At 42.5% G+C, this 13,394-nt stretch overlaps 1 protein-coding gene across 2 annotated transcripts in view; it reads right to left on the reverse strand.

Moving 5' to 3' along the window:
* Positions 1-13,394, reverse strand: part of LOC136777377 (dual specificity calcium/calmodulin-dependent 3',5'-cyclic nucleotide phosphodiesterase 1-like) — a 59,967-nt gene that overhangs the window by 33,588 nt on the left and 12,985 nt on the right. Inside the window, exon 1 of one of the 2 annotated variants that reach the window (XM_066733610.1) lies at positions 11,349-11,570. The exons of the other annotated variant lie outside the window; for it this stretch is intronic. Within the exon in view, the coding sequence (XP_066589707.1) occupies positions 11,349-11,499 (151 nt within the window). The 5' untranslated portion in view covers positions 11,500-11,570. Of the gene's footprint in view, positions 1-11,348; positions 11,571-13,394 lie in introns of those variants that run through there. 2 annotated transcript variants of the gene reach the window in all.

A 13,394-nucleotide genomic window follows, 5' to 3' on the forward strand; every position in this document is an offset into this window, starting at 1 on the left:
GTCTCTCTCTCTCTCTCTCTCTCTCTCTCTCTTGCAGTGCTCGAGCCCTTATTGGACTCTGTGGGAGTTTTCTCGCTGTCCTCCATTCTCTCCAGTCAACGCGTAGCCCTCCTTTCAGCGACGCTATATGTATACCTACTATATACGCTTTTACCGGATGCTCTCTCTTTAAATCCGCTTAAAATAACCGTAAAAAAGCCACGCTACTGAATTAATCACCGAAAAGTTTCCGCGACTCGTGAAAATTTTCCTGCGAGCTAAGGTGTATTAAAATGAAAATCTGCGAGCAAAGGATTTGCCGGAAAGAGTCTGGCAAAGGTAAGTGCGTTTCAAATTTGCGATAAAAGAGTCGTTCTATATAGTTTTAAAAAGCTTGGATCGCCTGTACGAGTCTAGGATATGTGTACACGCATAAATGGAAGTGCTGGTATTTCAGTGTTTAATTGTAACTCGCGCGACTGATGAGAGACGAGTACTCGCATCGGTGAAATTGTTTATATAATGGCCGGAGCATTTTTTATTCCAAATGATATCGTATTTCCGGTGACACTCGGATTACCGGGGCAAAAATCATTGAGAAATACCGGGATTCTGTAATTTGCCGCGCGGCTGTTATCGCAATGTTCGATCGTACAGAGAGCCGCATGCACCAGCCCCTGTTTCGTCCGATTCCCGGACAATCGGCTTTGCTGATTTTCCTATTTGTCATTCGAAACGTGACAAATCGATGGAAATTTTCGGCTCCGGAAGCAATAGGATTTGCGGGCAAGTGCGCGCGTTATCGCGATGGTGTTTGCTGTCGATAAAATGACGAAGGATGGGGATAAAAGTGAGGCATTAAAGCGTCCACGGCTAGCCGGAGAGTGTCGCTGCTGGAAGCTGACCGTAAAACTGTGCAAAACCGGTAAAACGCAGTCCCCGCCGGTCCTAAATCCTCCGGAGGATAAACTTTTTCGCTCTGGAAAACTTGGCTGACGACATAACAGTCTGGACGATCCGTACCGGATATCACATCCTATTTATCGATGATTCTCGGCTAAATTTCAGCTTTCTTCCCCCAGCTTCGCACACACACACACTCACACACACACATGTATATATATATATATATATAGTCGCCATGCCACGTACGGCCAACGAGCAATAGAAAATATTGCGATAATGCACATCCGCTTATCAGGAACGCGCTTGATGGAAATTCTCTGAGCTGTGTATACATATACCTTACTTATTAATCGAATGCGCGTATACTCGTTAAAAAGTCATTCGACCGTAACGATAAGTCCACTACTAAATCCGCATTTTCTATGACGGTGTTATACCCTCCCCGAGTATACTTTTATATGTATATGTAGTTGTAAGCAACCCAGCCCTTTGTATATATACGCTTCCTCTCCCTCCACACTTTTATAGATCTGTTAATATATAAACGTCGAACGATCCGCGATTAATTACCAGCTTTATGTTTACTCTCCCAATTATTGCAGAAGCTGCGAATGCCCGGCTATTGCATTCGTATTGCAAATTACGACTGAAAACTAATTTTCAGATGCCATACACGCGCCAAGACTCTCTCTCTCTCTCTCTCTCTCTCTCTGCTTTATAAGAAAAATATTCGAGGAAGGCAGAAGAAGCTCCAGACTGTCCGCTCTCCTACTTCAAACTATATATACTAGCTCACCTTTCGTCATCTCCGAAACGTACCAGCTCTGTTTCATGGTTAAGAGAAATTTCCAGCCGACGATGCAATTTCCAGCTGCGCGATATATATATATATATATATCACATTTAAGCCGAGCAATATTAAATCCAAGATTAACAGGCGTGCTGTTAATTGCCATAAACTCTTAATGCTTTATTAATTGGGAAATGAACGTTTTTACGGAATTGAAAGGACGCGTGCGGGCTTGTGTAGTGGTTCTGGTATTCAATTACACAGGCTCTTTGATATAATAATCTATTTTCGGGAAATTATGCAGCATCCTGGAACTTTATCATTTGCCCGGGGAGCTCCGAGAGTTTCTCTTTATACCAATTTGTGCCGAGAAGGTTTTCGGCGAAGAAATATCAATCTCGCGACTCAAACATGCGGTATATGCATTTTCGCTCTTAAGAATACACGCAGTGGGATATACAGCGCATCGCGGAGTCGGCAGAGAAGCGAGAGCCAAACTTTTCTTCGGAGAAAACTTGTGCGATATCCGCGGGATAAATTCGACGAAGGTCCTCGCCACTCCGCTATATCTATAGCTGTGATGGTGTCGCACACGCAAGTTTCTTGAAAAGAATAATTAATCAGCCTCGCGAGGAACGAATAAAGTTTTCTCAAAGACTACAATAAATTAATGTAAATTATATCGCTGTATTATCATATCAATTACGGGGCGCGGCACCGGCCGGGGACCTCGGCTTTCAAAGCTTTCGCCATGATCAAGGATGATGAGGAATAACGGAATTTATGTTAATTCACCGAGCACGTCGACGTCGCTATGGCCAAACAAACCGAGCGAAGCAGCTTTCGGTAAACATCTCGCAAACTCTCTCGATCCTCAATCCCGTTTATAATTTCCCTCTATCGGATATATATATATATATATATATACATATTCTTTAATTTCCAGCGAGCCATTGCCCGTGAGACACGCGGGATACAGCTCGCAATCTAAAAGGGCAATCTCAACAAGGGACTCTGCGGTATAAGCCCGGTTTAATTTGCCATGTTCTAATTTAACCAACATTTAGTAATCCTCTTGTTACCATTTCAATTTAGGATTACCTGCCTTGAATACTATTAAAGTAAGCCTTGCTTCGAGACACGGTATGTTGGATTTACGAGAAACCCAATTTCCAGGGACAACAAAATTTCCATCGAGAATATAAAGCTTATAAAACTGCGTTATATATGCTTCGCTCTTGGTATATATATATATATAGTCTCGGTACGAAGAGTAAGGAGGAGTTTGAGAGTGCATGCAGAGATGAAGGGTGTGCATGGTAAGGATTACCATCGCAGAGCTGCAGTTTTCTGTATTATCGCTGAAGGGATTTTTCAGAGGCCAAGCTTCCCTCCCTCCCACCGCGTCAAACGGAACACACGCGCCAACAACGCGGGAACTCTCGGGTTTTCTCGGTAAAATTGATCGGGTCTCTGCCTTACCGACCCCGACCGAATTTCAGTGCCACCACCAACTGCGGCATTTCCGACCAATCTCAACGTCGTTTATAGAAAGGATATTGGCATTACAACGCGATTAAAATCCCTCGCCCGTGCTCCCTCCTCGCCTTTTTCCAATTGGCTCCGATGACATTAATTAGCCGGCGCTCGGCCGCGTTAAAACATAGCGCCCCTCGCGCCAAGCGCGACTATTGCTATATATACTTGGATGGTAATTTCAATTCGCTGCGCTAATCATGCCGTGAGCCAAAGTCCTGATTAGCGAGCAACGTTTACATCGATCTCTATTATCAGCGAAGCGTGACGTATAATGTTCAACAGCATCGATCGAACAAGTTTGGAGCATCAGAGGAACACATGTAAAACATTAACCCGGAGCTCGATCATACGCGACCTCGATTATTAACGACTTGGCGGAATTATTGCGAAAGCGTTGGATAACCGTGAATATTGGTCGAGTTATACGAGCTTTAAAACGGGTTAACCTCGCTTTAATTCGTATTTTTAGCAGCTGTGTGTGTATAGATACGTATACGCGAGACTCGAGCGGGGACCGCGGTGCAATAAAATGTTGCAACGTTGCGGAAACGATTGTTATTGCGGTTTTGGATCAATCGATCGCGGTAATTCGCTTGCTAATGACGTGCATCATTTGCAGGAGGTCTAATTGAGAGCAATGGGTTTTTCGCGTTGTTCGAGGTGGCTCTCGGGTGGTTCGAGCAGCTCGCAGCTCTCTCTTCCTGTCGGGGCTCAAATTAATTCTTTTGATCGGAACACCGTTCGGTTAATGGCCAACAGTGTCACGCCTGGTGGTGCCAGCCCTATATTACAGAGGTCCTACAGAGAATTCACCGTGTTTAGTATCGATTGAGCACGATGGGGTTACGGAAACCCCACTGCTCCCCCTCGCTTGGCAAACAGCCAATTCCTTTCGCATAAGACCTATAGTCCCTTGTATATAGTCGCGCGCGCCCTCGTCCAAACAAAGACGTTAAACCATCGATGAGATAATTATAATCCTTTCGATGGATTCTCCTCCCACACTCGAAGCAAAATTATTAAATTCCATCGACCCTTCTCTTACTCCTACCAAGATTCTATTTTTTTTCCTTTCTTTCTTTCTTTCTTTCTTTCTTTTGTTGTTAAGATATACAATATTGCTTTTCATATGGCGTGTAGGATAAAAATATATTCACGGTTAATCACCCCTTGGATTGGAATGAGATTGCGGGCTTAAAAAAGGAAAATCTGCATATCGCGTAGCGTGCATTGATATCAGAAACGGAACAGGAAAGTGTAAATAGAAACATTCATTTTTTCTTTCTAATCTACGGAGATAATCGTTCTTATTATAGACTTTTAGGCGCCGGGTATTAATCAACCTTGCGGAGATATAAATCTAGGGGAATAGGAGCTAGGCAATAATTTCTTCAGGGTGAATAAACTATTTATATGTGTGTGTGTGTGTGTGTGTGTGGGAAATAAAAATTAGTGGTCGCGCTCGCGCGCGGAAGGACCGAGCGAGGCTATAGTGCTCGAGAAGGAGAAGCGTGTGACAAAGAGTTCTCAGTACGGCTCGGCTCAGGCTGGCACGACAGTTTATAGTGTGCGTTAACTGGAACGTAAATACGCTCGTAAAACATCTCCCACCTTTTACAGCAGTATATATCAAACGTTTACTCAAATCCTCGCGACTACTGTGAAAATTGAAGTTTCCACACTTTCCGCCTTATCCTCAACCAGGTTAACTGGCGAAGAAAAAGTCAACATTTGAGAATCTCCGGAGTAACCAGCTTATCTTCGGGTAATCGAGATAAATCTCTGAGAGAGGAGATTGGGAATTGTGTATCAAACAATTATCAATCAGGAGGAGAAATTGTTCAAATTTAATTTTCTACCATTTGCCAAAGTTGAGTTAACAAAGTTCTCTTTTTACGGAGAACGCTGCTCGAAACAAGTGCGCGACGAGGAGGAGGTGGGGTTGAAGGACGTTAACGTTGACCCAGTGATCGTCTATTCAAATAGTCTTACGCATATATAGCGTGCTTAATAATTTACCGAGACTAGCCGCTAGAGTCGCATTTCAAGTTGAATTCCCTTAAGAGGAGACACCGAAACTAGTTTAACTTGTGATCTAAAAAAAAAAAAAATTATGAACAATTTACTTGGAGCCACCCAGCTTTCCACATCGATATGACGCGGTGTGCTTTGAATATGGCATACCGAGTAAATTCAGCATTTAATTTTTCTCCATTCCTAGCAGAGTACGTACGAGAGTTCCAAAGTGGGCTATATCGCGAGGCAACAGTAAAATTTGCCCACGGGAAGGAAATGGAAATGGATCTGCGCATTTTCCTCTCGAGATCAACCGTGGAGTCAATTTACCTCGAATTCTATGATATATTAGATCGGGGAGAGGGAAATATTTATTTCATACGGCTCTTGCGAACGAACTCGAGCTTCCTGGGAAATTATGCGAAGGATGTGTATTTTACGAGGCGTCGGATCAAATTGTGCTAAACAAAGAGGGGGGCTTTATATCAGTTTGAGGCATAAACCTTTATCGTTTGGCAGCTTTATCCACGGAAATGTGCATGCTACAAAAAATTTAATCAATTCTCCTCATTTTGCATAAAGCAATTATACAGGATTCTCTTTTGGAAGTGGCCTGACTCGGACGTTACTCGGATTCATCTATTCATACTGCGATAATCATCAACTTTTTATTTTTTAGAAAACCCCTCGTGCCTATTCTTGCATCCTCCATGGACGCACACGATTATATATATAGTATTATAGAAAAAACCTTGAGACGTGCGTATGTGTGTGTACCGTGGTATAATAAAAGCTTCCGCATTCATTGGCATCTCAAAGCAACTCCATAACTTCCAGAAAGCAGAATAATCTTTGTCTGGCAAATACCGAGGAGTCAATAAATACCCGCACTTCCCAACTAACTGGTCCAGCCAGACTATTCACAGAGCGATTTCAATTGTCAAGGAGGATCGTAAAAGGCAGTGTGCGTGAATTTAGCGATTTAACGCGCATTGCCTTCTTCAATATATAGAGATAGAGCAGAAATCTCGAGGAGGAAAATGGAAGAGATCCGACCAATACGACAGATTTTTATCAAGCGAATCAACAAAGGAGTAAAGCGATATAATATAGGGGGGGGGGGGAGGGTTGTATTAAAAATCTGTAATTTTCTTGGCAACTCTTGTACACGTTAGGCGAAGACCGCTGCTACGTCTTATCACGATGGTGCCATCTGTTTCAACATATATATATATATATATATATATATATATATATATATATAGTTGGATGGGTCACGTTTTTCTCATCGTAGATTTTCTCGGCCCAATTCCATCGAAATCATTCCACGCACAGATTGTTCGAAATTACAACTATACAGCAATCTACGTAAATCCTGATTCTGGCAATGTTACCAAGGTTGAATGCGGAATTTGAACTTTGTGCCACACGAATCACCAATTTTGCTGAAACTGCAACTTTGAATGCTACCGGATACACCTGATATCGTTCCGACCATGAGCGTTTCTATGTATCTTTAAAAACAGGTTTCTTATACTACAATATCCCAAACGGAATGACTCGTATATAATCGACAATTATCGATCAGCCATTTCTATTCTTCTACGACTACGTTTTTCAACCGGTTGTACACTCGCCCATCGACTTCTCACCTCGTCAATTTTTTTCGATATTTTCAGCCCTCGACCAACACCGGAATCGATAGAAAACACTTTAATGACCATCGCAACTACACCAATTTCCCGGTAGAAAAATTCGCTTACGCTGGACATAAAACAGTGTTCGATCGTCGGGACTCGGGGCCTATTGCAAGAGAAACGCGCAAAACCCAACAGCGGTTGCGAAGTAGAAGCGTGCCTTGCACTCGTATCCACCTACCTCTCACGTGCAACTTCTTCTCTACCCCCACTTTTCTACTCCTACCTTCTATTCTCATTTCTACCGACGGATATAACCACGTAACAAAGTTATTGCTCCATGTAACCTCGCATTAGAGCTCGCTACAATAACTTATAGAACGGTTAGCAGAATGAAATTTAATGATACGTGCATTGGTCAGGGAATAACTGGAATGCAGTAGACTCTCATTTGCATCTCAATTACAATCACCCTTGTTTTCAAGATTAGTCGGCTATACCAGTCCAATCTCTCTTACGTATGTATATACTTAGGATCGTGCGACTCGGAGCATCGAATTTTTTAATAAACTGAAAATCACATGTGATTTGCAATTATTTAATCGTTCGTTTTATCAATACAATGAAGCAACGTTTATTGTGCAAATAATTGAGGTGAATCGAATAATATATGACATTAGAGAAATTGTAGAGACAATATTATTCATTATATTTATTATTTATATATAAGTAGTCGGTTTAAAATTCATGAAATCGCTCGATTCAATAACAATGATATACTCAAAGTATATACATTGATTAATAACTGCGATAATTGAATGATAAATATTTGTTCGTTGGCTGCATAAAACTGATTACTCGTTGGGTTTTAACAATCAATATTAAAGTCTCGATGAACAATTTCCTGAATATTATATACTTGTTTCGTCGAGTGTAGTTTACAGAAGCTTAACGCTAGAAGCAACACGGTATAAATCAGCGTTACTTCATGATTTATGAATGACCCAGAAGAAGGAATGGAAGAAAACAGCAGCGGGTCAGGATTGATCCGAATCGACGGAGAGAAGCTCGTCACGCTCTCTTCTGCCTTTGATTCGAGAAATAGTCGAATGGCAAGTAAATAAGGCCCGAGAGATCGAAATCAGCATAGAAACGGTTATACAAAATTAACGAAGGAAAAGTCCCGAAGGCTGCGAGATCCAAGCCACTGTTACGTCGTAGGCTCGTTTTTATAGGAACAGAGTCGACATTTGCAAAAAGAAATCGCGGCGTAGATGGGAATCGTTGCAGAAGCACACCACATTTACGAGGAATGTGTGTGCTCCGTGTATTTTTAAGAGAGTGTATAGCCTCTGGCGATAATTTACCGAGGTCTACCGATAAAATCAGTCGGTGCCAGAATCGCCGGCAGCGTCTATCGGCCAAAAAGATACGATCGCCTATAAAGCTTTCCGTATAGCTCCGCATTGATCCCGCCTCATGATTTACGCACCGTGTCTTATGAGACACGCACACAAGCCTATTTTTTCTTTCTCTCCGCACTGACGAAAATCGAATCTTTGCGGCACTGGTCCATCTTCTCTCTCCTCTCTGGCTGGCAGTAAAAGTGAACGATCGCCCTTTCCTATTTTCCTCTATTTTTTTAATGTATTTTCTTTTTTTTTACATTTTTATTCCTTTTCTCATACAAATAGCAATCGCGGTATCTCATTCGCGTCACATGATCACGCTTATAAATAACTTTCCAATGAAGCATCGCACACCTGCCGCGCGTTTTGAAAGGCCGTGGGTTGTTGTTTTTCCTTTCCTCTCTCTCTCTCTCTCTCTCTCTCTCTCTCTCTCTCTCTCTCTCTCTCTCTCTCTCTCTCCATGAAAAACTACCATCCTTCGCGTTCGTGTGAAAATAAAAGGACGACTACTGGGAGTAATTACGGAAATTATTTAATGATCAAGCTTTTGCTTCGCTTTGTCAAAGTGGACGGTTTGACGAGAATGACGGATAAAAATAGTCGACGATATTCAGTGTGTCAGTGTGTGTGTGTGTGTTTTGGGTAGAATAATTATGCGAAGATGAGAAGGGTGTATTGCCGGGTCGAAGGAATCACTGCGATGTAATCCTACAGCGCGTTACGTTAATTATTGTTCGAGTAGCTGGGAGAGAGAAACGTTACGCTGCTTAAGCTCGCGCTTATTACCAAATGGGAAGGATGGAACGCGTGGTTGAGAGAGCTTGATAGATATCGAGTGTAGACAGCATCGATTCGCGCCAACTCGGAGGTTCATTAAGGTGCACTGATCCGGGATATAAAATGTATCCTGCTTAGTAGTGCAACGCGACTCCGAAACAGTTCCAGAAGCCCTATTAATTTGGAGTGGGTATAGTACCTACCTATATATATATATATATGGTTTAAAGCATCGAAACTAGTCAACTCGTTACCTCCGTTTCAGCCTCGAGACAAAAAAACTTTAATCATCCGTCCATATTTGACGCAACTGTCCGACGAATTATAATTTTGTTTTCATAAAGCGATATTTATTTTCGTCGCTTTAGCATATTCTCCTTATTGTAAAAGTTGGCGTAAAACGTATCCCTAAGACCGGATCGATATTCAATCTTGCGAAATTAAGTTATTTTTAACACTACGAATACGCCAAGGCGTGTCATCCGGTGAAACTTGAGATAAAGAGACGGCTGAGAGAAAGGAGGAGAATTTTCTTTGGGGAAAATAACATTGATAGGTTAAAGAGTTTGATTCGTTATGAATTTTCGGATATAATGGAGAGGATGGAAGTGACGGGGAAGAGTGATTTTGCTGCGTGAATGGCAATGATGGTGAAAATGTATCGAGGGGAAATGGGAGGCGACTTTTTTCCCCCTCCCGCCTTTGCTTTCATCCAGCAAGAGGCGAGGTACACAAGAAATTGGAAATCAATATTTGAATTCATTCTCGAGATGTCGTGACCAGGCTATATTTGCATGCACACTAGAGTACATAAGGATAGTCGCGGGGACTAAAATAATTCTATGTACTTTCCATCGTAAATTTTATAGTCGGAGCAAAGCTTATTTGGATTTTCTTTTATATCTCTGGGAGAAACTTTAAAGCGCTATATAGCAATCGGCTCATCATCTATAAATATTCATACACGTATATATATATATATCTGAATGAGAATCGAAGTTGATGGTCGAGCTTGAATTTAAATATATAGGAATAAACGCGATCGCGATAAATGAGTGAGCTATTTTCGGACGAATACGAGCAAACTGGCCTTATCAGCTACGATGATATCAATAAGGTACGGAAAAGCTTTCGCATATCCATGCACCGTGACCCCGGAATCGAACGTAGAGCGTCGAGCCTCGGAACTCGTCCAAACTAAAACTAATTAGCTTTGATTCTTTCGATGGAGTGGATCGTCGAGATTCTACCAACTGGCTGACTAAATCCTTTCAATGACTACTGCCACCATTACTTTTGTCCGACTTGCCGGCACGCAACTACCGATTGAAACACTCGAAGCGATCTCTGCAGCAAAAGCCGAGCGAAGTATTGGTTCCATTGTGACTGCGGCACAAACATTGCCTGATTGGACCATTTAATTATCGATGCATGGAAAGCGGCGGTCGTATAAGGAAAAGTAGGTACACGACCGTCCAATTGATGCAAAAATAGACATGGCTGCGAATAAATTGCCATCATTTATTATGCTAATCCACCGGCTATTTCTCACGCAAACTAATGAATTGTTGATCAACGCGTCCGCATAATTGCAACTAAAACTCCCATCAGACCGAATAATTACCATCGGCAAGTTCTACTCTAATTTACAAAGCATCCACTTTCCCTCGTGCCTCTTTCATTCGGACGGTCTACATATATATATATATATATATATATATATATACATTTTCGCATAAGCCAAATACCATTCGGAGTTTTTATTCTAAGGCTAATTCAGCTTATTGCATATATATATATAACGGCAATATTGTGCCAGCCGATAAAATTCCTCGAAGGAGCTTCGTCACTGGGAAACTATAACTACTCTCCGAGCTTCGTACTTTATTGGTTCAATAATACGCTTGAAATGTTAAGACCCCCTACTTTGCCTCCACATTGGAAATTCCGCAATTCACTGAACGCGCCACGACTCTCTTTGAAAAAGGTAAAAAGAGCTTGTACTTTGCTGGTTCTCTCTTAATGGATCAATGCATTTAGTATAATACGCGTTGGCGATTCCAACCATTCGAGATAATGCGCCATAATGAAGTGGTTGGCACAGCTATATGACGCGTGCGTGTGTATATGCCCGTGAGGGAAACAATGCGAGATAAAATTAAATTGGGCAAAGTCGTTACTGGTAATTCTCGTCGTTTTTATTAGAAGGTATTGTACAGTGAAAATAAGGGGTCGTCGCACCTGCTATATATATGTAGGCAAAAAAACGTGTAAAGAAGAAAATGTTGGATTTACCTATTGTGTAGGTCGCCCCATCCAGCTGGAAGGTGGCACTCTTGCATTTTTTAAAGAGCTTCTGGTGAGGATAAGCTGGAGGGGGTGGTGGTGGTGGGGGTGGCCCCTTAGCACTTTGCTTGTTAGGTGTGCTTTTTGTGCTCTCACTCATCTTTCAACTCTCAGTGCTTTGCTGTCACTGAGTCGACACCCCAGGCAACTGTCTCGAACCCTCACATTTTATCCTCGGTCTCTCTCTCTCTCTCTCTCTCTCTCTCTATGCCCTCCCCCCTCCCTCCATCCCTCCCTCTCCCTCACTCCTTTATACAAAACTTTTCACTGCACCAAAAACGACGATCTCGTTAAAACTCTCTGTTTATCATCGACGGTATATAATTAACAAATTGCAAAACGAAACACACTCCTGTATATTAATAATAATAACCACGCAACAGTTGCCGAAATGCGGATTCCCACTGAGAGAGTACATATGCCATGTATATTATTTGGGTATATAGAGGATCGAGGTGCTCGAATATTCATTTAATTAAGAGAAAAGCACAGGCGCGCACGGTGGGAAAAAGGGGGGGGGGGCATCACAGGTTTACATTTCGAAACGCTTAACGCCCCGCTATATGTATATACCTATACCACGGGGTATATTAATAAAAAAGAAAATGAAAGGGGAAAAAAATAGTGTGCGATGGTACGGCGGCCGGAGGAGGTCACGTGACGGCAATCCGATCGATCGTGGATATAAAGTCCCCGGCGTTTTTCGCGTCGCAAAGCCAATCGGCGGTGAAAATCTCGTAAAACGCGCGCGGTTGACGTGCTGTCACGACGTTATCCACCCTGAGGGGGGAGAACTTGTTTCGTGATGGCAACGTTTTCCCCGCCGGCAGAGCCGGAGAAGCTCGGACTTTAAATCCATTCCTGGGATTGCCCCGCTGTGGCGCGAGGCTCTCGGAAAAATCTCGACGATTCAAAAATCGAATCTCGCATTCCCCATCGTTTATACTCGTCGTACGTTTCGACCTTATTCGCGGGACTGCATGGCTTTTACGATCGAATTGTTACGTCAGATTTTGTTTTTATCGCTATACACATTAACGCTGATGTAAAAAAGTCTTCCGATAGCCTCCGAGCAGTCCCTTTATCCCTCTCTTTCTCACGTTCCAACTTTTTGTTCCTGCAGGATTGGGATGTTCGTTAACGATGGTCAAAGAGGTTGAGTGGAAAGGCTCCAGGATGGTCCAGGTTAAAGCGAGTCTTGGTTTGGTGGTAAATTGCAGGGCTGGGTCGTTTCACTCATGCAGGATGGGAAATTTCGAGCCTACGATGAGGAGAGAGTCTGGGGAATGCCACGAGAGATGTTATACACTATGCGCTAGCTAGTTCTTGCAATCATCAATCGATTCCTATAGAATAATTGCTACGCCATGTACAGAATTCTGCCGATAAATTCCGAGGCAGTCCGATATTGCCCAGACCCTCTCTCGCTGGCTCTTCATCCTCCGTTTCATTAACGTCCTCACATCCGGATAATTCCACCTTCTCCAATTTTCCTAATAAGCCATTCCAATTTCCCCAACTTTTTACAAAAATCCATCGCGTGACGCGTTACCCTACATGATTATGCGGCACGTATAAAAGGGAAATAAGAGATTAAATTATGTGTGGTGTACCGCAACTATCTCTGCATATATATGTGTGCGCGCGCGTGTGTGTGTGTGTGTGTGTATAGTATATGCCATCAGTGAGGAATTGGGGCGTAAAGTGGATTTTCCAGAATTTTACCGTCGGAGGCGTGATTTTCTAATGAAGTATCGCGTTACCCATTGTCCGTAGGATTAAACGAATCCCGGCAAATTGACTCAGCGGGTTAAGATTCAGCAATATTATCTCTGAAAACAGGAAGTAACTTGGATTAATCGATTGGCCTTTATCGAGGGAAGCGTGACTATGGCCCAAGGAACTCGGTCGGTGAAGTGTGCTTTTTCATTTAAAGCACGTTTTCTACCAGAGAGAATAGCACGTGTGTTAGTAAAAAGGAAGGAGGGATTACTT

Source organism: Prorops nasuta, unplaced genomic scaffold (genome assembly GCF_024137725.1).
Source record: "Prorops nasuta isolate Cenicafe-Biocafe unplaced genomic scaffold, Cenicafe_Pnas_1.2 PNAS00011, whole genome shotgun sequence".
NCBI classification, from domain to species: Eukaryota; Metazoa; Arthropoda; class Insecta; order Hymenoptera; family Bethylidae; genus Prorops; species Prorops nasuta.